Source organism: Notolabrus celidotus, chromosome 19 (assembly GCF_009762535.1).
Source record: "Notolabrus celidotus isolate fNotCel1 chromosome 19, fNotCel1.pri, whole genome shotgun sequence".
Lineage (NCBI taxonomy): Eukaryota > Metazoa > Chordata > Actinopteri > Labriformes > Labridae > Notolabrus > Notolabrus celidotus.
The window spans coordinates 3,510,642-3,536,764 of NC_048290.1; the positions used below are offsets into that span (position 1 = coordinate 3,510,642).

The following is a 26,123-nucleotide window of genomic DNA, read 5'->3' on the forward strand; positions in this document are numbered from 1 at the left end:
CTATCCAGACTACACTTGTTTTTTTGTACCAGACTGTAAACATGTTTATTTCTGCTGTAAAGATCTTCTCATTGAATGGGTGTGTATGTGGTTTCCGGTACTTCCGGAGCCATCCTCAAGTGGACACTTGAAGAACTGCAGTTTTTAACACTTCCGCATTGGCTTCAATTCTCGCAGCTGGAGGTTGCAGCTTGCAACAACAACACGCCCTACTGACTAAGAAAATGTATCTACTTTAGGAATTAGTCCATCATAAACAGCAAACAAACACTCCTGCACTTCCAAAAATACGTAAGGGAGGTTGTTATGGGAAAAATAATCCTGACAGGGTAAGTCAAGTCCCGGCGCGAAGCGGAGAGGTCATGACCACCCTAAAGATGTGCCGGAACTCTTTTCCCTGGATTGATTTGACATGAGGTGTGATCAGTTTGCCTCTGGTGTTGCTCATGTTAGTGAAAGTTAATAACCGCTGTCAAGGGGTTTGGACCAATCAGAATCAAGCATCTTACACAACCGAAAGATCAGTAAGAAAGCCGGATAATAACCTGCTTTAATTCACATGTGCGCTCCTACTACCTGTGAATTTAGGACAATTTGTGTAAATTAACAGACTGAAATGATCAGTAAATTTATGACACACCCTTCTGACTAAGAAAATGAATCAACTTTAGGAATCAGTGCATCAGAAATTGCAAACAAACTCTCCCACACTTCCAAAAATACATGAGTTATCAATGTTTTCAGTTTGAGAGCATCAGGCACACCCATGACTTGAACTGATAAGATAACGGTTCATGACTCATCCTGCTGTTCACGGTGTTTATTAAGTTTGTGTTCAATGAATGGCTTTATCCTTTGAATGTTTCACTATCATCACTCTTGATAGTGTCTGTGTTGTGGTCGATTGTAAATACAAATCCCAAAACCATAAAATCCTGTGCTAACGTCTTCTCTCTATGTTTTCCGTCCCAGGTGTTGGACAAGCACAAAGCCATGGACAGCATGGTGGAGCTGCTGCAGGTTTACCCCGAGGAGGACGAGGCGTATGGAGAGCTGCTGGAGGCGACGACTCAGCTTTACCACTACCTGCTTCAGCCTTTCAGGGACATGAGGGAACTCGCGATGCTGCGCCGACAGCAGATTAAGGTAATACACACAGACACACACACTGACACACACTCGCAGATACAAGTACCATCTGTTGGAGGGTTTGATTTAAAGTGGTTTAGACCACACTGGAGACGGCTTGCTGGTCCGTCCTGGAACATACTTGTGCTCTTCCAGCCATTTTTTCTGGTTTGAGGTTTTTAAATGCCAAGGTTAGTGCTGGGGGGAAGAGCCTTGCTTGGACCACTTCATGGCGGTGTCCTCGTATGAGCTCCACGCTTCTAAGCCCGCTGTAATGACATTAGCGTTAGTTACTGAGGGTGCATGTGGTGATGCGGGTGTAGTAGACCGTCTGTGCTTCCCTGTAGATTTGCATCCGGGGGTTGTGGAGGGCAGAGGATCAGCCAGAGAGGCTTTCCCCCCCCGCCCAGATCGGCTTAACAACAAGCATAAGTATTATTACAGCAGCCACTAAACCACTCAGTAATTCTGCAGCCTCAGCACACTCCTCTGTTTTCCACACTCCTTCTCTCCTTCTCCATCTTTGTTTGTTTCTGTTCGTGAGAGGCTCAAAGAGAGAAGGAGTTTACAGGTTAATCTGAACTGTCTCCATAGAGCGGTGCACAGTCTGACAACATGCCTGTTTGGGTCAGTAGGTCAGAGCCCTCTACTCACCTTGTTGTTGTTGTATTGGAGAGTCTCTTTCATTACATCTCATTAGGAAGCACTAATCTGTAAACATCATATTCTACATTAGCTTTAAAACAGTCCATCATCACAAAGATTATCCCTTAACACTGAACATACAGAGCAAGTATAGACTGTGGCCGTCGTTACATTATTTACAGAACCAACTCATTCACTATTTCTATAAACTGCAACTATCAGACTGCTAACGAAGACTTTTTCTCTCTTCTAAACCCGACTGTTGAGGCACTTAAAGCTAGGGTTGGTAGTCTCGGAAAACCAGCATGAATTTGAATGTAGCTTTTCCTCATGACTCCGTCTAACCCCTCCCCTCCTCCCTCAGAGCTCCTCCAAAACAACCCCCCCCCCCCCCCCCCCCCCTCACATGCACGCCGCTGATTCTCGACCATATGATCGTGACTGATTCAAAACTGGTCCTCACCAAAATTCTCATAGTGAAAGTTAAAAACACAAACAAACATGGCTGCTGTTAGCACTCACAACTATCATGCTAGCATTATCCAGTTGTACCGGTGACATGATATCAGGAGAAAGTTATAACACATATATAACACTGTAACAACTCTACTGTTTGTTAAACGTGTTCAGTGTAGATGTTCTTAATTCCTACAGTGTTGACGGTCAGTGAAGGCATCAGGAGAGGTGTAGAGTGCGAGTGGGAGAGGAGAGGAGAAGTTTTTCATTCATTCAAACACTGATTGTTGTTTTGTTGGTTGGCGTGGTAACGGCCGACAGTGACCGGTTATTAAAGATCAACGTGTTCACGACTCGGCTCGTCATCACTACAGCGTCCGGACGGACACTACAATAAATATATATTTTCTGTAGGACTTACTGAACGTCATTAATTATTCTGCTTGTTGGTGAGAGCTTTTTAGACTCTGATCCGGACTACAGTCCTGAGCAAAGCACCTCATCAGGTCAGAGGGACAGGCCCGAGGATGAAGAGAGGGGCAGTAAGTAGAGTCAGGGGAAGTAGAGCAGGAGACGGGGACTCGGAGGAGTGAACGCCGGGAAATGTACGTGCAGGAGGAGGGCAGAACGGCAGGACGGGATTTGATTGGTTTAAAATTTGGGGAGCCAAAAAACAGTGATTGGTTGATGTTTTCTCAGGTTTACTCCGGCTGTAGATAGCAGTTTTTTTTCACTCTTTTTTAGGAACACATCATGTAATGATTGCCATCAGGACATAAAGATCATTTTGCGGGAGCGCAACCGGGTCAGAATCAGTCCGGCGGCGGAGATAAAAAGCGCTCGTGGAGACCTGTCACTCAGCCGCAGCCCCCAGCTGAGCGTCACCTTCAGTCAGCTGATTCACCTCAAAACATGCTTTAAACTTAAAACGCTTGCTGATAGCTGAACCAAATATGAGACCACATGATGTTTGATCCACGTGAGAGAAATCCAAACAAAAAAATGTGTTCGAGTAAGTTCTTATCAATCAATTAATCGATACTTGATTAATTGTTAACATCCCTAATTCTTACTGTCAATCCTTTCTTTGTTTTTACTGCAAAAGGCACCAGGCCTTTATATGAAGCAGGCTTGTATTAGAGGCAGGCTCTTATATCAGATTGTTCATATTTAAATACCCAATGATGTCCTGATTCATGAAAGGATTGTGTGCTTTTGCGCCAACCTGTGCAAACATCCTCTAATAAAAGACATCCTGTAATTCATGAAGCACACCTAAAGGGTTAAATGCTCCACAAACACCTCTGAGCTCGTGTTTGCATACATTTAAATGACAGATTAAGGATTCTTTTACAGCAAAATATCAATGCAAACAATCCTTAATGCAAAAACACCAAATCAAAACACTGGTCCAAACAGAGAGGCATAGTTGGAGGGAAATTTCTACCATCTACTGAGAGTTGGTGGTATTTGAGGTGGAGTATTTATAAGCATTGTCACTAAAAATACTATATCTGTATATCAAGTCTGTGTATGATACTTTACTTTTCACTAGTTTAAATGATCAGGGTCTGAAGCAGTCTGCGGCTGTCTGTGGCTTAAACCCTCGCACATACAAGCTGCGTCATTACACACGAAACTGTGTACTTACTGTCACATCTGTCATGAATCCACTCCATGATAAAATAGTAAACACTTTCCCTCTCCGTCCAGCTCATCATATATGTGAGGATGAGATCGCACAGCCAATAATTGAGAGCCTGCAGCCCTGACAGTAAATGGAAGGCAGCGTTTATTCACTCATAAAGGTTGGATCCTGTCATTAGGGACCTCACCACAAATTAAATATCTGTCTTTATTTGAGGATTTACAGAATACCCGTCTGATGTAGAGAGGAGTCAGGGGTAAGCTTCTGCTCCAGAGAGGAGTACTTGGTGGGACAGGGCTCAGGATTCCCCGGGAAGAGCTGGTAAACATCGCCAGGGAGAGCATGAATTGGATGCAGCCTTTGTACTTTAAGAAATCCCTCTCATACAGATGTGTCCAGATCTCTGTGTGAGGGGAAGAAGTCCAAATCCAGCAGGTCTAAAAAAATCACAAGAGGAGAAAGTAGGGAGAGAGAGAAGAAAGCAAAAGAACCCAACAGTTAGAAATGGCATGTGAAGAACTCAGCCAAAGACCGTCTTGTTAGCCAGCCTGGTCCTGTAATCTAGTTTTGACTTACACTCAACTATTCGTGCTTTTTGATCATGTTACACGTTACTCAGTGCTGTCCCATCTCTCTCTCTCTCTCTCTCTCTCTCTCTCTCTCTCTCTCCTTCTCTCTCACAGACACTTTTCCACTCTCTGTTGTGCTGTGAGTAATCTTCCTCTTCCAAACTGCATTCCTCACACATCCAGCATCGTGTCACTAACCAACACAAGCGGCTGAGTGGGTGTGTTTATGAGCGTGCATTATGGTGGTATTTGGGTTCTTGGGCGGAGTGCTGCTCTAAATTAAGAAATGTCACTGAAATTTATGGAGGACTTTTTCTTGCCGCTGACATCTGAATGTTTTGTTATTGTCAACGAATCCCAGTGAACTGATCCAGAGCTCGACTGTTGTCCAAACATTGATAAAAAACCACATTGACGAGCACCAACTGACATCTTTCTTCATCATCATGAATGCACACACTGCAGTTCATTCTGACTTAATCACACATGCATCCTCCTGCTGCTGTAAATACTCTGTAAAGCGCTGCATGGGTTTTAATCTGCAGCTAAAAATAGTCTCCATCAAATGCAGCATTTACTTACGTTGGGCGAAATAGACCAGGAACCACAGTGTCCAGTTGTTAAGGCATGCGGCCCATGTACAAAGGCTGTAGTCCTAGCATACCCCTTTTCCACTGAGGCAGTTTCAGGGCCGGTTTGGAGCTGGTGCTCAATTGAGAACCAGTTGTTCTTTTAAAGTTATATTTTGGGCTTTTTCGCCTTTATTGACAGGACAGCTGAAGAGAGACAGGAAATGTGGGGAGTAGAGAGAGGGGGAAGACATGCAGTGAATGGTTGACCGGCCGGGAGTCAAACCGGGTGACCTCTGCTAGAGGACTGTGACCTCTGTATGTGTGGCGCTTAAGACCGCTAGGCCACCAGCGCCAGAGAACCATTTTTGTGTTTCGACTGTGAGAGAACCGGCTCCCTGCTAGGAAAACAAGTTCCAGAGCAGCACCAACTCTTTGCTAGTCTCGGATGAGAGGCGAGGGTGAGGGGCATGGTTGCCGTGCCATTCTCCTAAGCTCAATGGCGAAGCAGTGGTCGGCTGAGGAAACAAGCTGCCTCCTTTGCAGTTTGTCTCTCAGGAGAAAAAGCCAGGAGCATCATCAGCAGGCATGCTACTTGTCCGCCACGTTGTTATTGTGAGGGATAGTTTGCGCTAACCCTGCTGGGGGAAAGAAGAGGTCTCTCCTGTGATAAGAGCATCAGCAGATTGAGATAGTGCAGTTTTATAAATATGTTTCGTGCTTGACAATAAATTAAACAGGATAAAGAACACAGAGGTTGTGTTTGAAAAGGCTCAGGCAAGACTCTACTTCCGGAGGAAATTGAGATCGTTGAACATCAGCACACGATCTGTGCTTTGCTGGGAGGGGCAGCATTTGTCTTGATGACAAACAAATAGAATTAATAACTTGATCAGAAAAGCTGGCTCAGTGATTGGCATTACCCCCGACTCTCTTGAGGTTACCTTGGAGAAGAGAACAAGGCTGGTGATGCCTTCGTGCTCCACAGAAGGTCTCAGAAGGTCTTTTGTTCCTGCAGCAGTCAGATTTTTTAATGAACACTTGTAGTCATGGATCTGACTCATGGCTGTAAATTATGCATCGAATGATGTGACTGTTATTTATTTATTTGTCTTGTTTTGTGACTGTATTGTTCTTATTGTTTGTTGATTCTGTGAACAGACCCTTGTGGCACATGAGTTTCCCCCCACAGGGGATCAATAACGTTCTCTAATTTAATCTAATTTAAAAAGCGGTCACATAGAAAGTGACTTCTTCCACGGCTGGAGCGGGTAGAAAACAACTGGTGCCAAGTTGGTTCACAAGTTGACCAGCTCCGAACCAGTGCGAGCACAGGCTGGAACTAGAACCAGGTTTGCGTGGACAAAAGGGGTAGCAGTGTCCCTAGTCTCGCTACAGGATCCAAACATAAGTCCCTCACAGGAGCTTTGATGCAGTTTATACAGTCGTTAGCTCGGTTTGATGAAGACTCTCTCAGTTGCATTTGTGAATGTATTCATTGAGAGCTTTGTTAGCTTTCTGTAAACTGAGGGGTTCAAGTTTGATTGAAGGTGAAAACGGGCTCGATGTCGTTGTTCTCTAAGTCACGTTTTCCTAAAAGACTTTCAGGTGTTCAGGTGTTCAGGTGTGTCAGGTGTGCCATTCATCCATCCAGTTTGATTCTGACATGCTCCATGAAGCTCTCTGAGATCCTGAATCATGCTGAATGATGCCAAAGTTTCAGCTCCACCACCTGCTGCCCTCAGGCCGATCCAACGGCTGAAAACAAGCTGTATGCAAATCAGATCCTGGATGCCGGCAGGGGCGCTGGTTTCTCCCAAACCGCTGAGTCAGTGGATCAAGGAGACTCTCCCTGCTTTTGTTAAGAAAGGAGGGAAGGAAGGAAGGAAGGAAGGAAGGAGAGGGAGTTAGGAAACAGAATACTTTAATTTACAAACAGTTTTCATTGCACTCTCAACGCAAAGATGACGTGAAACGGCTTCAGCAGCAGAGTATCAGTTGACTGCTAGAGTTACAAGCTCTCCCCGGACTTCATCTGCAAGTGTGACCGACACGTGTGAGGCTGTGAAGGACCCGCAGCGCTCCAAGCTAAGAGCAGACGGGTTTAATGAACTAGAATTAGGATTCAGTCTTGTCCACCAAGGCGTCAAACAGGAATGTCGGGCAGAAAGCATGTGGAGGATTTGTTGGGATGGAGAGAACATTTGTGTTCTGCTTTTGTAAGCTGTGAGTTTAAAGTTAGTGTTTGCTTCTTTCTTTCTTTCTTTTCTTTCTTTCTTTCTTTTCTTCTTTCTTTTTTCTTCTTTCTTTCTTTCTTTTTCTTTCTTTCTTTATTTATTTCTTTCTTAATTTCTGGCTTTCTTTCTTTTTCTTTCTTTTTTCTTTCTTTCTTTTTTTCTTTTTCTTTCTTTCTTTCTTTCTTTCATTTGTAATTTTGTGCAAATAAGCATTGACAGTATAAAAAAGGAGATCAAGAGTGTGTGCACCAGTGGCAGAACTTAAATACAACAACTTTACAGGCCTGTTTATGACCATAACCCCAAGCCCTCCCACCCCAAACCTCACTTACTTACACAGGAAAAAACAAAAAAAAACAACAATCCTTCGCTAAATAATACAAAATATACAGTTATAAACAAATAATAAATAGAGATACAATGGACAATCAAAAAAACACCAAAATCAAGAAATAAATAAAGGTTAAATAAACATTAAGTCATTAAAGATACATAGAAGGAAAGAGGGGAAGAGAAGGAGAAAGAGAGAGGGGGAGGGGGGCAGCTAAGCTTCATCTGGGTGATAAGTTGTTTGTTGAAGTATCGGTGAGGGTGCCTCCAGGTCTTGTCAAGGAACTTTTTGACCCAGCAAGTGAGTAAACCTTCTTAAAAGTCATAATAAGTCTTTAACGGGTGTCAACTCTTATTCAGATCAACCTTTAAACTTCTTTTTGTCCACATCACATCCTTCCTTCCTTCCTTCCTTCCTTCCTTCCTTCCTTCTTCCTTCCTTCCTTCCTTCCTTCCTTCCTTCCTTCCTTCCTTCCTTCCTTCCTTCCTTCCTTCCTTCCTTCCTTCCTTCCTTCCGACCTTCCTTCTTACCTACCTTCCTTCCTACCTACCTACCTACCTACCTACCTACCTACCTACCTAGTTTCCCACCTACCTACCTACCTTCCTTCCCACCTACCTACCCGACTTCCTTCCCACCTACCTACCTTCCTACCTAGCCAACCTTCCTTCCTTCCTTCCTTCCCACCTACCTACCCGACTTCCTTCCTTCCTTCCTTCCTACCTACCTACCTACCTACCCTTCCTTCCTTCCTTCCTTCCGACCTTCCTTCTTACCTACCTTCCTTCCTACCTACCTACCTACCTACCTACCTACCCCACCTTCCTTCCTTCCTTCCTTCCTTCCTTCCTTCCTTCCTTCCTTCCTTCCTTCCTTCCTTCCTTCCTTCCTTCCTTCCTTCCTTCCTTCCTTCCTTCCTTCCTTCCTTCCTTCCTTCCTTCCTTCTTACCTACCTTCCTTCCTTCCTTCCTACCTACCTACCTACCTACCTACCCCACCTTCCTTCCTTCCTTCCTTCCTTCCTTCCTTCCTTCCTTCCGACCTTCCTTCTTACCTACCTTCCTTCCTTCCTACCTACCTACCTACCTACCTACCTACCCTTCCTTCCTTCCTTCCTTCCTTCCTTCCTTCCTTCCTTCCTTCCTTCCTTTCCTTCCTTCCTTCCTTCTTACCTACCTTCCTTCCTTCCTACCTACCTACCTACCTACCTACCCCACCTTCCTTCCTTCCTTCCTTCCTTCCTTCCTTCCTTCCTTCCTTCCTTCCTTCTTACCTACCTTCCTTCCTTCCTACCTACCTACCTACCTACCTACCCCACCTTCCTTCCTTCCTTCCTTCCTTCCTTCCTTCCTTCCTTCCTTCCTTCCTTCCTTCCTTCTTACCTACCTTCCTTCCTTCCTACCTACCTACCTACCTACCTGAAGTTCTCTGATGAAAGCTGCAGAGACCTTTGTTTGAAAAGTAGTGAAGGAGTCTCCTGTTGTTGTTTGAATGTCCAGCTTACAGCTCATAACTCTGATTCATGATCAGCTTCCAGGTAAAACCTGAGACTGGTGACTTATAATGACGCACAGTTCGGCCTTCTGTTCCAAGAACACGTCTTTAACGGGTGTCACTTTTATTTCAGTTTCCATCTTTAAACTTATTTTTGTCCACATCACTGAAGTTTCTCCACATCAGAGGAGGGATTTTGCATGTTTACACTCTGAGCCTCCCTCTGAAGCTTATCGAGTCTTGCTAGGAAAATGAGCCGGCTCAGGTTTTTATTGAGCTCTGCAGAGGAACACCAAAACATCCAGGGACTAAACCTGCCCCAGTTAGACTTTCACAAGGAAACAGTGAGAATAACGACTAAAAACAACCCCCATGGTCCTACCTGACTCTCTGACCTCTGACCCCGACGAGGCAAACAGTGTTAACATATAATTTTGGATATAATCAGCTGCACAAACGTAAAGAAAAATAATGCAAGATCTGCAGGTCTGAGTGTTTCTGCAGGACGTCACGCTGGTCCAATAAATCAAAAAGAAACTACAAATCCAGACAAAGGAGGAGCTGAAACTTGAGAATGATTAACTTGTTCTGTTTGTAGAGTAATGACTTGTCGACTTCTCATGGCAGCTTCACAGTGAACATGTTTCTGTGTAGTCAGGTCACAGCTCCATCAATCCGCTGCATTATAGACGCCTCCTGACCCGCTGAATGAAGCAGCAGGTGGAGCAGTGAATGAAAGCTCACCTGAATGAATCCACAACAAAGACTCTGTGGAGTGTTTCAGTTATTGTGTGTGTGTGTGGAGTGTTTCAGTTGTGTGTGTGTGTGTGTGTGGAGTGTTTCAGTTATTGTGTGTGTGTGTGTGTGTGTGGAGGAGTGCAGTGTTGGGTGTCCTGTTGCCCGGAGGTCAGAGGGCAGCCATGAATTAAAGATGCGGTTCCTCTGTAATGCGTCTGAGATACTTTGTGCCGAGTGGAGCTCCAGTTTCTGTTTCACGTCGACTCTATCATTACGCAGCAACAGTTGTCATGGTGAACCCTGAGCGCCTGCTGTGTTTGCCTCCAGCTGTGATGCAAATTTTACACAAATGTTCAAATATCACTGAGCATGGAATCCAAATGAGGAAGTTCAATGACTTCAGGTAGATAATGATCCTGGATGTTGATATATGTCTGATAATCGTCACTTTTGGCTGAAAATAATTATAACTTTATATTTCTTTGTCTGTTGTTTGGTCTCAAGAACAGAAAACTCTGACATCATGTGTTTGGAAAATCTTAAACCTTTAAGATGTTTGTAAAAGTTGTTGTTTTTTACTTTAATATTACAAAGTAAACCACTAAATGTTATGTTGAAGCCCTCTGGTAGACATAAAGCTAACTAATCAAGTGTTTCATGACTCACAAAATATCCTCACATGTTTAAAGATATTAAATATGTTGATTTAGTTGCTGTAAAACAAGATAGAGGGAAGTAATATGGAATACTTAAAAATTAAAATGAAATCATTACAATTAAATATTTAAAATAAAATCAATAAAATAAATGAGGACAATTAAATCTATAAAATCAAATCATTACAATAAAATATATTAAAAATAATCATTACAAAAAGCATTACAATAGACTATATAAAATTAAATTATTTTTAAAAATTCAAAAAAATAAAATTAATACAATAAAATCATTACAATAAGATCATTAAACTAAAATCATTACAATACATTATTAAAAAACAAATCATTACAAAAAAGCATTACAATAAAATCTATAAAATTAAATTATTAAAAACAAATTCTATAAAATAAAATCAATACAATAAAATCTATAAAATAAAACCTATAAAATTAAAAATAAAAATAAAATAATAAAACTAAATAATAAACTAACTAAAATATTAAACATTATTATAAAATAGTTACAGTAAAATCATTACAATAAAATCCAAATAAAATAAAATAACATAAATGCCAGAAAACTAAGTAAGTAAGTAACATAAAATAAATTCAGGTTTTTGTCAGTGGTCTTTCAGCTCTTCCTTTAACATTTGATTTCATGAAATTCAATGAAGAAGTTCAGCACAGTGTGTACTCTGTGTGTGTTTACAGCCTTGATGCGGTCTCATGAATAAGAGGAGGACAGACAGATCCAGATGTTTGTTATGATTCACAGCTGATACTTCATCACCAGTCGGGAGCAGTCTACTGTAACTGTGAGAGAGGAGATATGTCTTCAGTCAAACAGGAGTAAAAGAAGCTTTAGAGGGAAACTACTGTAAGTTCTATTCAACCTTTAAAGAAGTGGATAACAGAGTTTATCCCTCCCTCCTCCACAGACATCCCGCCTGATATCTCTCTCTGTGTCACTCACTAAAAGACCTTTTAGTTGCTATTTTAACCAAATAAGATAAGCAGGCTGTAATTTAAGCGCCTGCCACGAGAGCCGGCGTCACCTCTATCTTCAGAGAGTCTGACACGTCTGTGTTGTGTCACCAGCAGCTGTTGTCCAGGGGTGTGAGAGGAGGTTACTCACGGACACATCTCCCCTGCTGCTTCCTGTCTGCTTTTGATTTCACACAAGAGAAAGTTTCAGTTCCCTCTCTCTCAGTAAACAGACTGAACAGGTGTGAAATGAATCACCTGTAGAAACAGAGTCATTGTGTTTATGAGGCTGAGATCAGGTCAGGAACACAGAGAGCAACTCAAACATCTGAGAGGTTTAAAGGGTTAAACCAACAGAGGAACACACTGGGACTCCAGGTTATCACCTGTTCACTGATGAGCTGCAGTTAGAGAGGATTACTGGATCTATTGATTTAACTACTGATCAATAATAAACAATAAAACTACTGATCATTACTTAACAATAAAACTACTGATCAATAATAAACAATAAAACTACTGATCATTACTTAACAATAAAACTACTGATCATTACTAAACAATAAAACTACTGATCATTACTTAACAATAAAAGTACTGATCAATAATAAACAATGACTGTTTATTTATTTACTAGGATTTATAGATTTTATTAAACTACAGACACTTTATCAATAACACTCTGTACATAACAGAGACAAATGTACAGATATTTATATTTTTATATATGGACTATTCTAAGTAGTTTGCTGCCCTATCATCTACCTACCTACCTACCTACCTCCCTCCCTCCCTACCTACCTACCTACCTACCTCCCTACATACCTACCTATCTTTCCATCTATCCATTCATCCTTCCTTCCTTCCTTCCTTCCTTCCTTCCTTCCTTCCTTCCTTCCTTCCTTCCTTCCTTCCTTCCTTCCTTCCTTCCTTCCTTCCTTCCTTCCTTCCTTCCTTCCTTCCTTCCTTCCTTCCTTCCTTCCTTCCTTCCTTCCTTCCTTCCTTCCTACGTAACTACCTAGCTTTCCATCTATCCAGTCATCCTTCCTTCATTCTCTCCTTCCTTCATTCTCTCCCTTCCTTCCTTCCTTCCTTCCTTCCTTCCTTCCTTCCTTCCTTCCTTCCTTCCTTCCTTCCTTCCTTCCTTCCTTCCTTCCTTCCTTCCTTCCTACGTAACTACCTAGCTTTCCATCTATCCATTCATCCTTCCTTCCTTCCTTCCTTCCTTACTTCCAACCTAACTAACTACCTTTCCATGTATACATTCATTCATTCTTCCTTCCTTCCTTCCTTCCTACGTAACTACCTACCTTTCCATCTATCCATTCATCCTTCCTTCCTTCCTTCCTTCCTACGTAACTACCTACCTTTCCATCTATCCATTCATCCTTCCTTCCTTCCAACCTTCCTTCCAACCTAACTAACTACCTTTCCATCTATCCATTCATTCTTCCTTCCTTCCTTCCTTCCTTCCTTCCGTCCTTCCTTCCTTCCTACCTACCTACCTACCTACCTTCCTTTCTTCCTTCCTTCCTTCCTTCCTTCCTTCCAAACCTCATTCTGACCTACATACCTATCCATCTATCTAGTCATCCATCCTCTTTCTTTCTTTCTTTCTTCCTTCCTTCCTTCCTACCTAATTACCTATCTTTCCATCTATCCATTCATTCTTCCTTCCTTCCATCCTTCCTACCTATCTACCTACCTTCCAGCCTTCCTTCCGAACCTCCTTCCGTCCTACCTATCCATTCATCCATCCTATACCTACCTACCAACCTACCTATCTACCTACCTAAATCTCCTCATGCCTCTGACTTATTTCTTCTTCTGACTTCTCTTGAATCCCTCTCTGATGAAGTCCTCTGAAAGCTGCAGAGACCTGCTGTATGTTTGAAAGGCAGTAAAAGAGTCTCCTGTTGTTGTTTGAATATCCAGCTGACAGCTTACAGTTAACTCTGATTCATGATCAGCTTCCAGGTAAAAACCTGAGACTGGTGACTTATAGAGACACACAGTTCGGCCTTCTGTTCCAAGAATACGACAGAATGTTTCACTGGAAAAACAAGAGCCCAGCTAGAACAACATTCAGCGGCGGAGAGGATGCTCCTGCTTTACATAAAACCAGTCCAACAGACTGACAATCACAGCGCTGCCTGTGATGAGGAGATGTTTGGCTTCAGTGTGAGAGGTCACAGAGGTCATCTTGAACTGAGCTCACAACAACAGATGTTTTTGGATGTCACGAACGACGTGCACCCGGCCAAACCCTGGCGCCATTTGTTGCTCTGCGGGTGTCTTGAGTCCAGACCCTGCTTGTGCCGTGTTCACATTTAGGTGAGGTTCTTCCACTTCTCCTGTGCTCATGCTTTCTCAAACTCCTCGTTCATTCCTTCTCGTTTCTGTCACACTTACAGTATCCTCTCTGGTGTCTGACGTAATCCCTCCTCCCTCATGCGCTCCCAGTTTCACCCCCAAAAACCACTCCCTGTTCTGGTCTCTCACGTGCAGACACACAAACACTCTCTGACTGTAACACACAGACACAACACACTCAGCTCTGAGTGTGCATGCTGACATAAATCCAGACCTTTTAAAGGATCCTTTAAGATTGGTGTGTGCTCTTGTTTATTCTTGAGCACCTACACACATCTGTTTCACATCCAGATATTAATACGACTGCGAGTGAACGCAGTCCTGCTGGGAGTTAATGTGTGTGTACATTTTGTTCCATGTGGTCTGGAGGAGAGGGAGAAGGAGGAGGAGGAGGAGGGGGGTCGGGGGGTTCAGACTCCACGTGGCAGAGCTTTTTCCCTGTTTCTCACTATTTTTTCACATGGCCTGACACGAGCTGGGGAACTGTGAGAAACGCTTAATGTGTGATTTTAAACCACGTAAGAAAAACGTGAGATCAGAGTTTTGTGTTTGTTGAGTTTCTCTCTGTCTTCATTGTTCCAGCAGCTCACTAGGACACTGGGTTAGTGTCACTCTGAACATAAACACACACTGACGTGAGTCTGGTCACCATTCAGGATCCCTGTCAGCGCCATCTGCTGGGGGAGTTGAGTACTACAGAGCGCGTGCACCAGGAGGTTCTTTTAAAGCTGTGCAGGAATTAAAGGGTGCATTCAAGAGATCTAGGTCACAGCAATTTGCATCATCACATTTCACCTTTGCAACGTCATTACTCTGCAGACGTGTTGCTCCTTTCTTTAACACAGAGAGTCATTTTCAAAGTATGTCATCAGAAATAAACATCCACAAGTTAAGGAGTCCATCTTCAGTCCAAGGTGCATAAATGTCGTCCCTATGCTGTGCAGGATCTGGATCAGTGTGTTTGCATGTCTGAGTGTGCACAGAGTGTGTGCACAGAGTGTGTGTGCATGTGAAGCTCTCACCGTGTGTTTACCTCTCGTGTTTCCGTATCGCTCTCTAACACAATGAGAAATCACAAACCGGGACGCCGGTATTACGCCCTCGAGGGATCACTATGGAAGTACAAAGGTGTGTTAATGATGGAACTTCATTGCAGCACTGTTGCAGACTCACATTATGCAAACACTTAAGAGTCTGGTGTCGCTTCAACATGATGGAGTCGTTTTATTTTGCTGTTCTGAAGTCGCTTTATTCTGGTGTTTTAAGAGCAACAATCTCAGGTGGTTCTGTCAACTCACATTGGCATCTCACACAAATAAGAGGTCATGTATGAAAGCATGATTCAATCCATCCTCCTGTACTGCTACACCTGCTTCTACAACATGTTATGTGTAAAACACAGATCCAAACTCACACGCATAACCACCACAGCTTCTAAAAGAATCGGTCTCCCCACACCAAACCTCACAGACTTAAACAACATGGCCATCAGAGGCATCGAAACCTCAATAGAACAGTGCATCACACATCCACTTAACACCACCTAGGACGCAGGTACAGAGTACCAAGGTGTAGAAGGGCTCGCCTTGGCAAGAGCCTGATCCCTGCTGTTATAGCGACCCTGAACAACAGGCCTCGCTGACTCCCTGGTCTAAAGTCTAAGCCATTATAGAAGCAATTAAAGTGTCTTCACGGTGTTTGATTTGACTCAAGCTGCACAGTCCAAGATAAACTCTATAACTTCAGGATCTTCATGATGATGTTTACGTGTTTACGTGTCGCTCAGGGCCAAAGTTATCATCACCGTGAGCTCTAATTTTATGGATTTCATTTAGCCAAACGTACACAAACAGTAAAGGTCAGAATAAGAGGAATAATCACTGAATCCATCACACATGAAGATTTATTCAACATCCAACAAACAGCTGTCATTTTCAATCAGAGGGAAGAGGAAGAGCACTTAGCGCTAAAGTGCTTCACAAAGACAAGACATACAGAAAAGAAAGATAAAACTGATAGGTAGCATAAAAACTACAGCAGTTACATGATCCATAAAAGCATTAAAAGTTCTGCTAAAATCAACTAAAAGCCTCCCTGAACAAGTGGGTTTTTAATAAAGAGACCAAAGCTGTGAACTTTAACCCCCACATATAAAATAATGATCATGTGATCACCAGGTCAGACGATGGAACCCTCTGATCTATACTGACTGAACTTTACCCGAGCAGCTGATAAAACATATTGACCATTTGACCTGCTTTGACCCCGATCAGATCTCCCTGGAGACGGAGCGCCTGGGTCCCCGCCGCGTGGACGGCCTGAGGAAGGAGGACGAGGAGTGGCAGAGGAAGGCCCACGCCGCCGTGCTCTCCATACAGGACCTGACCGTCAAGTTCTTTGAAACCACGACCCGGGCTCAGAAAGGTAAACACTCACACACACACACTGAGGAGGCATTTCCTCTGTGGAGGCTTTTGTTCATGCTGTGACCTTTGAACCTTCGTGTTGTGTGTTTACTTCATGACAAAGTGCAGCTAACACTCCACGTAGGGTTTTAAAACGTCTATAAGCTCGTGCATACCAAAGAAGAAGTATTTTAATCCTTGAAACATGTCAGCTATGAGTGAGCAGGAAACATGTCAGCTGAGTTCTGCTGAGGTCTGACTTTACTGGAACTTTAGGGTCAAAATGAACCTTTAAAAACGCTGATACTAACTTTAATTTATTACTTCAACTCTGAAAAATGTCCTTCAAAGTTTTGTAGAGACCAAATTTAAAGAACATTTGTGGTTTTTAAGTGTTTTTTTTATTGGATGAAGAGTCCAAAATCAAAAGATCTTACATATAGAAAAATATATCAATCAATCAATCAATCTTTATTTGTATAGCGCCAAATCACAACAAACGTTATCTCAAGACGCTTTTACAAACATAGGAGGTCTAGACCACTCTATGTCAAATTATGAACAGAGACCCAACACCAAGACAGGATAAGACTCAGTCTGACCCCACCTTAATCCATCATGAGCATTGCACATTGCAGTATTTAGCTAGTTACAGTGGCGAGGACAAACTTCCTTTTAACAGGCAGAAACCTCGAGCAGGACCAGACTCATGTTAGACAGCCATCATGCCTCGACCGAGTTGGGTCTGGAAAGACAGATAGAGGGGAGTAAGAGAGAGAGGTGATAGTGATGAGACGAGTCATAGAAGCTGTTGCCGCTGGAGTCCAGCACGTCCGTATCAGCTGGAGTCCAGATCGTCCGCAGCAGGAGGACCTACGATCAGAGGAACTTACGAGACAAGGGAGCTCAGGGACTCCAGAAAGGTCTATGGTTAGTAACTTTAATGGGACCGGCAGAGTTAAAGTAAGTGATGGGGGGAAGGGGGGAAGGGGGTGAGCTAGGATCCCAGTGTGTCAGTGTGCCAGTTCCCCCGGCAGTCTAGGCCTATAGCAGCATGACAAAAGCTGGTCCAAGCCTGATCCAGCTCTAACTATAAGCTTTATCAAAAAGGAAAGTTTAAAGTCTACTCTTAAAAGTGGAGAGGGTGTCTGCCTCCCGGACCCTGACTGGTAAAGAACAAAAACTTCTCAAATTGGAGAGTACGACTCAAAAAACTCAGGCTCTTTTAACTCAAAGAAATGCAATTTAATCTCTGACAATCATGCAATCCCCTAAACTAACTCCTCATGGCAGAGTTGTTGTGTTTCTGACAGTGATGTCTCCGTGTCTTGCAGCTTTGTTCGAGCGGATGCGAGCCGACCAGAGGAAGTTTGGAAAGTCGGCGTGGGCAGCGGCGGTGGAACGCATGGAGCGCCTTCAGTACGCCGTGTCCAAAGAAACCCTGCAGCTGATGAGAGCGAAGGAAATCTGCCTGGAGCAGAGGAAGCACAGCCTGAAGGAGGAGGTAAGGGCGAACACTGACGCACACTTCCATGAAAGAAAGGGCCGCAGATCCTCGGCGTCAGAAACAATAAGGCAGCAGAGAGAGAGACACTGAACACTCACACAGAGACGCTCAGAGAGGAGGGGAAAAAAGAGAGATAAGAGTTGTGTTTGAGTTATGAGCTCAGTGGGAATGACTGTGTGTGTGTGAAAATACACAAAACATCAGAGTTTAGAGACGATGGGAACGCTGCTTCAGATCTGATCAAATATACAGAACGTCAGGAAGTGTTACAAGACACTATCGCCTCTACCACACATGATCTCCTGTCACACATTATTTTAACACACACAGGAGGAGTTATTCTTTAGGATGTTTCAACGATACAAACGCTGCAGTGGAAACATGATGCAGACGATTGAGGTGAGCAAAGAAGAAAATAAAGCAGAGATTCGTCGTCATGATTCTCCCTCAGGGTTAATATCTCTGAATCAGATCAACCCGCTCTTTGTGGAAATGTTTCCAGGAGTCTGTTAGGAAGAAGTCAGGACACAGTCAGGGTGGAAAAGTCTCCACCTTAGTCTCCACACGTGCAGACGATCACGTCAGGAAACCTCCAGGAGTCCTGTGCATGCATGAGAAGCCTTTTGACCTCCAGAACACACACAGAGTAACAGTGTGATTGTGTGTTTTATAGATGCAGAGTCTGCAGGATGGAGAGGATGCCATGCTGCGTCTGGACCAGCTGGAGGCGCTGTACTACGAGTTACAGCTGCAGCTGTACGACATCCAGGCGGAGGTGCTGCGCTGTGAAGAGCTGCTGCTCACCGCTCAGCTGCAGAGTCTGCGCAGACAGATGACAGGTGAGCAGCTGAGCGGTGCTCTAGGAGGTTCATTCATGCTTTTATCTCTTTATTTCATGTGAATGTTTTAACCCCACTCTGAACTTCACTTTGAGATTATAACTTAGAGCGCACACTGAGGTGTTTAATCACAGCTGTATAAACTCAGATCCTGTGTTTGCAGTGTGATTAACTCTAACGTGTTCTGATGTTCCAGAGCGACAGGATGAGGTCGTGTACTACGATGCCTTTGAGAGTCCTGATGCCATGAAGGGCGAAGAGGAACACGCGTCCCCGCCCTCCCCCCTCAGAGATGAAGAACTCAGCGTCCTGCAGCAGAGGACGAGACAGCTCGAGGCCCGAAGAGGACGCATCACTGCCAAGAAAGTCTACCTCAAAAACAAGAAGGTAAGACCCGACGACAGACTCAGGACTGACAGAGCAGCTGAGAGCTTTACTCACGAGCTTTCTGTCTCAACAGGAAATCTGTATCGTCAACCACAACCAGAAAATACAGCAGAGAGAAGGAGACGGAGACTCACTGCAGTCGCTGCATCAGGTAAGACTGAACGACGTAGACTTGCACTAAAAACATCTGTGTGTTTGTTCCTTAGTAGGACTGAATATTGTTTCCTGAGATCTTCATTAGTCGCCTTGAGGAAAAGTTCTTTATGCATGATTTTGATTTGCAAAATGTTTGTCCTGCAAGCTTAGAGAGAAGTTGGAGAAGCTGTCTTTTAAATCCTGCTGCATGCATGAATACAGATTAACCATCAACCACCTCATCCACTGGACCGTTCTGTTCTCATCCTTCATCATCAGGGTTCTCAAAGAGTTGATAACCTCTTGAAACACATCATGGTATTCTTTATTTTACATTAAAGGTGTGATTTGTTGCTTTCAGGGAGACGTGGAGGAAGATGAAGCCAAGAGCAACGCCAGAGTGAGTCAGGAGAGGCAGAGGACTCTGGACAGACTGCGGAGCCTCAAACAGGTGCTGATCTTTATGATTCACTACCACAGTTTCTCACATTAAGCGGAGTCTGTCTGTTAAATACTCTTCACTGCTCACATTAGTTCCTCTGTTAGATATTGTCAGAAATCAGCATGTCATGATGAAGGACATTCAGAGACATCTTCTGCTGTAAAGCGTATTCTTCAGAGTGACTTTGACCTTTGACCTGACCCCTTCTCAACCCCCCTCACAGCGTTATCCCGGTCAGGTGACTCTGAAGTCCGCCCGGCTGCGTCTCACCCAGCCTCACACCCGGAGGAGAGGCGCCCAGCAGCCCAGCACTCAGACCACCAGCGTCCAGACCGACCTCATCTCTGACCTCCCAGAACTCTCCGCTGCCCCTCCTCCGCCCGGCGCCTGGGACAGCGTCTCTCTACCTACCGTCCCGCTCCAGACCCTGGACTCCTCCTCTCCTTTCCTCTCTCTGCCTCCTCTCTCAGCCTCCCAGTCTGTTCTGTCACTGGGTGCTCCCCCGCCTCCTCCTCCTCCCCCTCCTCCTCCACCTCCCCCTCCTCCTCCGCCCCCGTCTTTAGAGGAGAATCTGCTGGGTGAGAAGAACCCGTCAGACAGTCCGGTGCGGCTCCATCCCTGTGAATCAGAACCCGCCTCTCTGCCTTTGGCTCCTTTCTCGCCGCGGTTCTTCGACAGCAGTCAGCTGCTGACGGCGAGGAAGAAGCTGAGGAAGACCGCCTCGCTGGACTCGTCACAGTGGAGAAGAGGTGAGGGACAGACTCAGGTTTCTTTAATACTTTTAAAGTCACATCTCGACACACACTGGTTTAGTTTTTAACATTGCGCATTTCGACCAAGAGTTCCTGGGTCTTTTAGCCCCCAGAACTACTTTACCCTGAACTAAAAGGTTCCTGTGCCCCCATTGTTGTCTGCGTTCGACCACGGTCTGAAGTCCTGGGTAGATTGTGCAAAGGAGAAAAAAAAGTAAATGCACTACACCACCAGACCAGTAGAGGGCAGTAAAACAAAGACTAAGGCCATTCATCACAGATGACACCATAGAAGCAGACGGACGGACAGGCAGGTATCATTATGAGCAACACAACAGTTAGCCTGTTAGCATGAGAGACTCAGCTGGTGCTGTTTTAGATGGTGCTATATTTCATCACAGATGGATTCACTGAATCAACACGTGAGAGGAGATAAGCACGAGTAGCAAAGACGTTTCAACACGGCTTTAAAATCCTTTTGAACTCAAAAAGCCGTGATCGCAGAGATCGCCCGGTGTTTTGGTTTAAACAGCGACCCTGTTAACTGAGAGAAGACTTCTGTTACAAGCTGCTAAATCAAGAGAATCACAGCTTCTTCTTTTGAAAAGTACACACACATACAAAAAAGATAGAACATATAAAAACTAATGAAAGAAAGAGAAATCAAGTGAATCTCAGATGGACAAACAATGACTGGGAATGGTTTTTGGAAAAATTTGACAAAAAAAAATTGCCCCAAAAATTTCGAAAAAAAAACAATTTTGACAAAAGAAAATTTGAAAAAAACAATGGACCAAAAAAAATTTGAAAAAAAAAAAAATTTACAAAAACAATTATTTTTTTTTATTCGAATTTTTTTTTTTTTTGAAAAATTAAAAATTTGAAAAAAAAAAAAAAGAACTTTTTTTTGGGCAAAATCAAAATGAAAAAAAAAAAGCCTGTTAGCATGAAGAGACTCAGCTGGCGCTGTTTTAGATGGTGCTATATTTCATCACAGATGGATTCACTGAATCAACACGTGAGAGGAGATAAGCGCGAGTAGCAAAGACGTTTCAACACGGCTTTAAAATCCTTTTGAACTCAAAAAGCCGTGGCAGAGATCGGCCGGTGTTCTGGTTTAAACAGCGACCCTGTTAACTGGAGACTCTCAGCCGGATGCATCCCTCATAAACGTCTTTAGACGATCATTAAATATCTGATGAGGATATTTTGAAATCTTAATAAAAACGAAACTAGTTTGCATTCCCAGGAACTCCCTCTGTGTTTCAACAGCTGTGTAAACTCCACAAACACTGACACGTTCAGCTGAAGGTCTCCAGTTTACAGGGTCACTTTTCAAACAGTAACACCGGGAGGAGAGATTCATTCACGGTGGGCTGAGAGAAGACTACTGTTACAAGCTGCTAAATCAAGAGAATCACAGCTTCTTCTTTTGAAAAGTACACACACATACAAAAAAGATAGAACAAATAAAAACTAATGAAAGAAAGAGAAATCAAGTGAATCACAGATGGAAAAAAAAATAACTGTGAATGGTTTTTGGAAAAATTTGACAAAAAAAATTTGCCCAAAAAAATGTGAAAAATAAAAATTTTGGCAATAGAAAATTTGAAAAAAAAAATTGACCAAAAAAAAAAAAAAAAAAAAAATTTGACTAAAACATTTTTTTTTTTTAAATTAGAATTATTATTATTTTTTTTTGAATTAAAAATTTGAGAAAAAATTTGATTTTTTTAAATTTAAAAACTTGAAAAAAAAAAATTTTTTTTTTTTGGCAAAATCAAAATGAAAAAAAAAAAGCCTGTTAGCATGAAGAGACTCAGCTGGCGCTGTTTTAGATGGTGCTATATTTCATCACAGATGGATTCACTGAATCAACACGTGAGAGGAGATAAGCGCGAGTAGCAAAGACGTTTCAACACGGCTTTAAAATCCTTTTGAACTCAAAAAGCCGTGGCAGAGATCGGCCGGTGTTCTGGTTTAAACAGCGACCCTGTTAACTGGAGACTCTCAGCCGGATGCATCCCTCATAAACGTCTTTAGACGATCATTAAATATCTGATGAGGATATTTTGAAATCTTAATAAAAACTAATCTAGTTTGCATTCCCAGGAACTCCCTCTGTGTTTCAACAGCTGTGTAAACTCCACAAACACTGACACGTTCAGCTGAAGGTCTCCAGTTTACAGGGTCACTTTCAAAACTGGAACACCGGGAGGAGAGACGCATTCACGGTGGTCTGAGAGAAGACTACTGTTACAAGCTGCTAAATCAAGAGAATCACAGCTTCTTCTTTTGAAAAGTACACACACATACAAAAAAGATAGAACAAATAAAAACTAATGAAAGAAAGAGAAATCAAGAGAATCACAGATGTGTGTGATGTTATTGTGGACGGCGGGCGGAATAAAAACACTGAGGTTAATCTACCAATCAGACACGTCCAGCAACCCTGAAAGTCCCGGGACCTTTGAAAAGTACTAACCCCCTAGCAGGGGCTTTTTAAGGGGGAGATTATCTACCCCTGAACTCAATTTAGACCCTGGTTCCTATGGTTGAAAAACGCCTATTGAACTGGTCATAAACTGTCCCTGATGCTAACTCTCCTGTCCCTGTGTGTCTACAGCGAGCTCCCCGATGGACGAGGTCCTGGCCTCTCTCAAACGGGGCAGTTTCCACCTGAGGAAGGCCGAGCTCCGAGTCCTAGCCCCGGACCCGGACGACGACAGCGACAACATCCTGGCTCAGATCCGTCAGGGCGTCCGGCTGAGGAAGGTACGGACCCGACCCGAGCAGCGTCACGCCAAGACTTTCCCCAACTCTGCCGACGCTCTGACCCGCAGCATCCACGAGGCCCTGAGGAGAATCAAAGAGGCCTCCCCAGAGTCCGAGTCCGAGGACGAGGGCCTCCCCTGCACTGACTGGGAAAACTAGAAGTTTTTATGAAACCTTTACGGACACACGGAGCCAAAACGAAGACGAAGACGAAGGCTCAAACCGGGGTTAAATCACCTTGAAGACACTTTGGTGCAATCTGAACAAAAACCCCTGGATTTCTTTTTTTATATCAGAAACTGACGGAAGGTTTTTTTTGAATACTTCTGAATGTTTGTAAAGACGGACCACTAATCTTTTTTATGTCGTTGCTGTGGCATTCTCGGCGAGGATACAACCTCTAACCTCTCATTATGTGGGTCTACATGTCAGAGTCGTACTGTAGCTTGCTGTGATGGGTTTGTTTTAGGAAGCGGATGTTAGGATGCTTTTCACGGTTCTCTCGCTTACAACAGAGAACCATCACTGTATACGTATGTGTGTGTGTGAGTGTGTGTGAGTGTGTGTTGGACGCTTTTACATTCTGTGACAACCATTTACATCTCACATGCACGCAGGATAGGAACGCCCACTTCTGGAGAGGCGGAGTTAGACGTTTTGGGGGAAACGAGTGCTGGATGTCGCTTTAGATTCAGCCTTGTCACGGGCAAATTCCACCAGATCCATGTCCAGTCTGTCTCTGATCCGTCACAGCACCAGATCTGATTCTATTCGAGTCAATGTGTTAACTTCCACTGGATCCACATTCGAGCTCTGTCTCTGACCCGGCAGGTTGGAACGCAACAGATCAGATACGCAAGACTTCTATTTTTGCTGGATGCCTGAGCACGACGCATCAATCCCAACAGAGCAGATGGAGCGGGACAGGAAGTCAGGCACCACACATTTTCAGAATAAAACACTCTGCGTCATGATGAGCGGAGCCAGGCCTGGAGTCAACAGGTCAGAGGTTTTCAGAGGACCAGAAAGACAACATGGATTAGGAGAGGAGGAGGAGGAGAATCCTTGATTGACAAGAGAAAACCTCAGTCACATGACTCCAGCTGTCCGGCGGTCCTGCTCAAATCCGGACCACAGCGGATCGGACACGGACTGGACATGGATCTGGTGGAAGTCCCGTGTCAGCATCAGGAGATTTGCGATTCCCCCTCTCAGAGTAAATCAAAGACACACAAAGACGTAGATACATAGAGATGAAATGTTATTTAGCATAGTTAAATCTCTGTCTTCTATTTGACAGAGCTTTTATTCATCAATAGTCGAGGTGGAGACGTGAGATAAAGAGATAAGACCCTAACCCTGGACCTAAGAGTCCAGCAGCTTCTGAAGCCCACTGAGGTTTTTAAAAACACTCTGTCACCTCTCGCCAAAAATCACACTCCTCTAGTGAGCTCATTCAAAACTGAACATATGCAGATTTAAAGATTACTTAAACTTCACGTGGATGTGATTCACTTTTATATTTATTACAAAGAAACATCCACACGTCAGAGGGAGAAGATGTCTCCAGTATCAAAGTAATCCACTGAATGCACTGCTAACAGGAAGCTACGGCTCACTCTACCTGCTTATAAAGCTGCCAGTGACAGAAGCGCCTGAATCATATGATAGGAGTGATACAAGCCATCCATATTTAATATTTACTGTATTTATTATATGAAAGCTCTGCTCTAGTTTAAGTAGTTTTAGAGATCTGGGTCAGAAAGGAGGAAGAGTTTTCACCAGGAGGAGATCCAGATCAGGTGTTTACCCGCAGCCCCACACAGGCTTTAAAAAGAGCTCTGCACAGCCGGGCCTCACATATGAAGTCAACTTCTGTATTTGCTCCGCTGCAGCGATTAAATCTCCAAGATCTCATGTGAGCTTTCTCAAGATCTGAAGGAGGCTAGCTTTAACGCTTCATGCTTCTGCTAACACGACTGTTTCCATATACATAGAATCTGATACACAAACACTGGAGATATTAACACACACACACAGCTGGAGGTGTAGCCTCTTCTTTTCTTCTACGGACGCCATTTTGACCGTGTCAGTATTGGAACGTAATATTCGTACGTATTCCATTTATACGAATGCGCAGATTACATCGTGATCGGCTAATTGGACCTCCGATGCGGTCGTCCCACGTTATGTTACATTATTTTTAAATCACCAGAAACGCACAGACTCTATATACAGAAAAAGGTTATTTTTATGGGGTACTATCCCTTTAAATTTCAAAACTACGATCTAGAAGTAACTTTCTTTGTACGAAGTGAAATAACAAAATATTCGTCTTTTTCAATTTCTGTTAGAACAAACATTTGAAGACATCTTTATGGTGATTGTTTAGCGCCTAATCAGTTCAGAGAATAACTTTCAGATTAATTTATTATAAGAATATTGAGTTATAACGAATATCATGGGGTCTTATGAAGATGTCCGATTATCACGTTGCTTTAAAAACTAACGTACAACTAAACCAGAATACTTAAAGAGCGTATGAGCGTATGTCCGAGGCTTTACCGCCCCCTGCTGGTTACTGACGAGCCTCCTGCTCTCCACAAACTGACAACATTCAGATCATAAAGTGACGTTTGTATTTATTTTATTGTTTTTAATATCCGTTTCTTTAATCTAAGGGAGTCTTCTCTTTTTCCACTGCCTTGTTTTTTCCCCTCCCTTACTGGAGTTGTTTTTTATTTTAGTTCGGTGAGTGTGTGTGTGTGTGTGTGTGTGTGTGTGTGTGTGTGTGTGATTTATACTGGCCTCATTATGTGTTAAATGTGTCAAACCTGAAAACTCACACTGACCCTTCTGTTTCTGAAAAGTCATGCACTGATGGCTTCGTTTAAAGGAACAGTACGACATTTTGGGAGATGTATTTATTTGCCTTCTTGTTGAGAGTTAGATGAAATAATGCAACCTATAATATAAACCAACAATAAGTAGTGGGTCAGGTTTTGTTACTTTTAAAAGAAGCCAGTCGAAATGGTTATTCTTTACTTTTT

The 26,123-nt window shown here is 43.3% G+C and overlaps 1 protein-coding gene across 4 annotated transcripts in view; it reads left to right on the forward strand.

Annotated features, from left to right (window-relative positions):
• The window catches only part of jmy (junction mediating and regulatory protein, p53 cofactor), a 38,234-nt gene extending 12,111 nt beyond the window's left edge, over positions 1-26,123 (forward strand). For 2 of the 4 annotated variants that reach the window (XM_034710010.1, XM_034710007.1), the window contains exons 3-11: positions 973-1,146; positions 16,105-16,255; positions 17,571-17,740; positions 18,417-18,609; positions 18,779-18,969; positions 19,043-19,120; positions 19,466-19,555; positions 19,770-20,295; positions 22,925-23,603. In XM_034710010.1, coding sequence (XP_034565901.1) covers positions 973-1,146; positions 16,105-16,255; positions 17,571-17,740; positions 18,417-18,609; positions 18,779-18,969; positions 19,043-19,120; positions 19,466-19,555; positions 19,770-20,295; positions 22,925-23,232 — 1,881 coding nt within the window. In that variant the 3' untranslated portion in view covers positions 23,233-23,603. Of the gene's footprint in view, positions 1-972; positions 1,147-16,104; positions 16,256-17,570; positions 17,741-18,416; positions 18,610-18,778; positions 18,970-19,042; positions 19,121-19,465; positions 19,556-19,769; positions 20,296-22,924 lie in introns of all 4 variants that reach the window. The other 2 variants (XM_034710008.1, XM_034710009.1) reach the window with 2 other exon arrangements.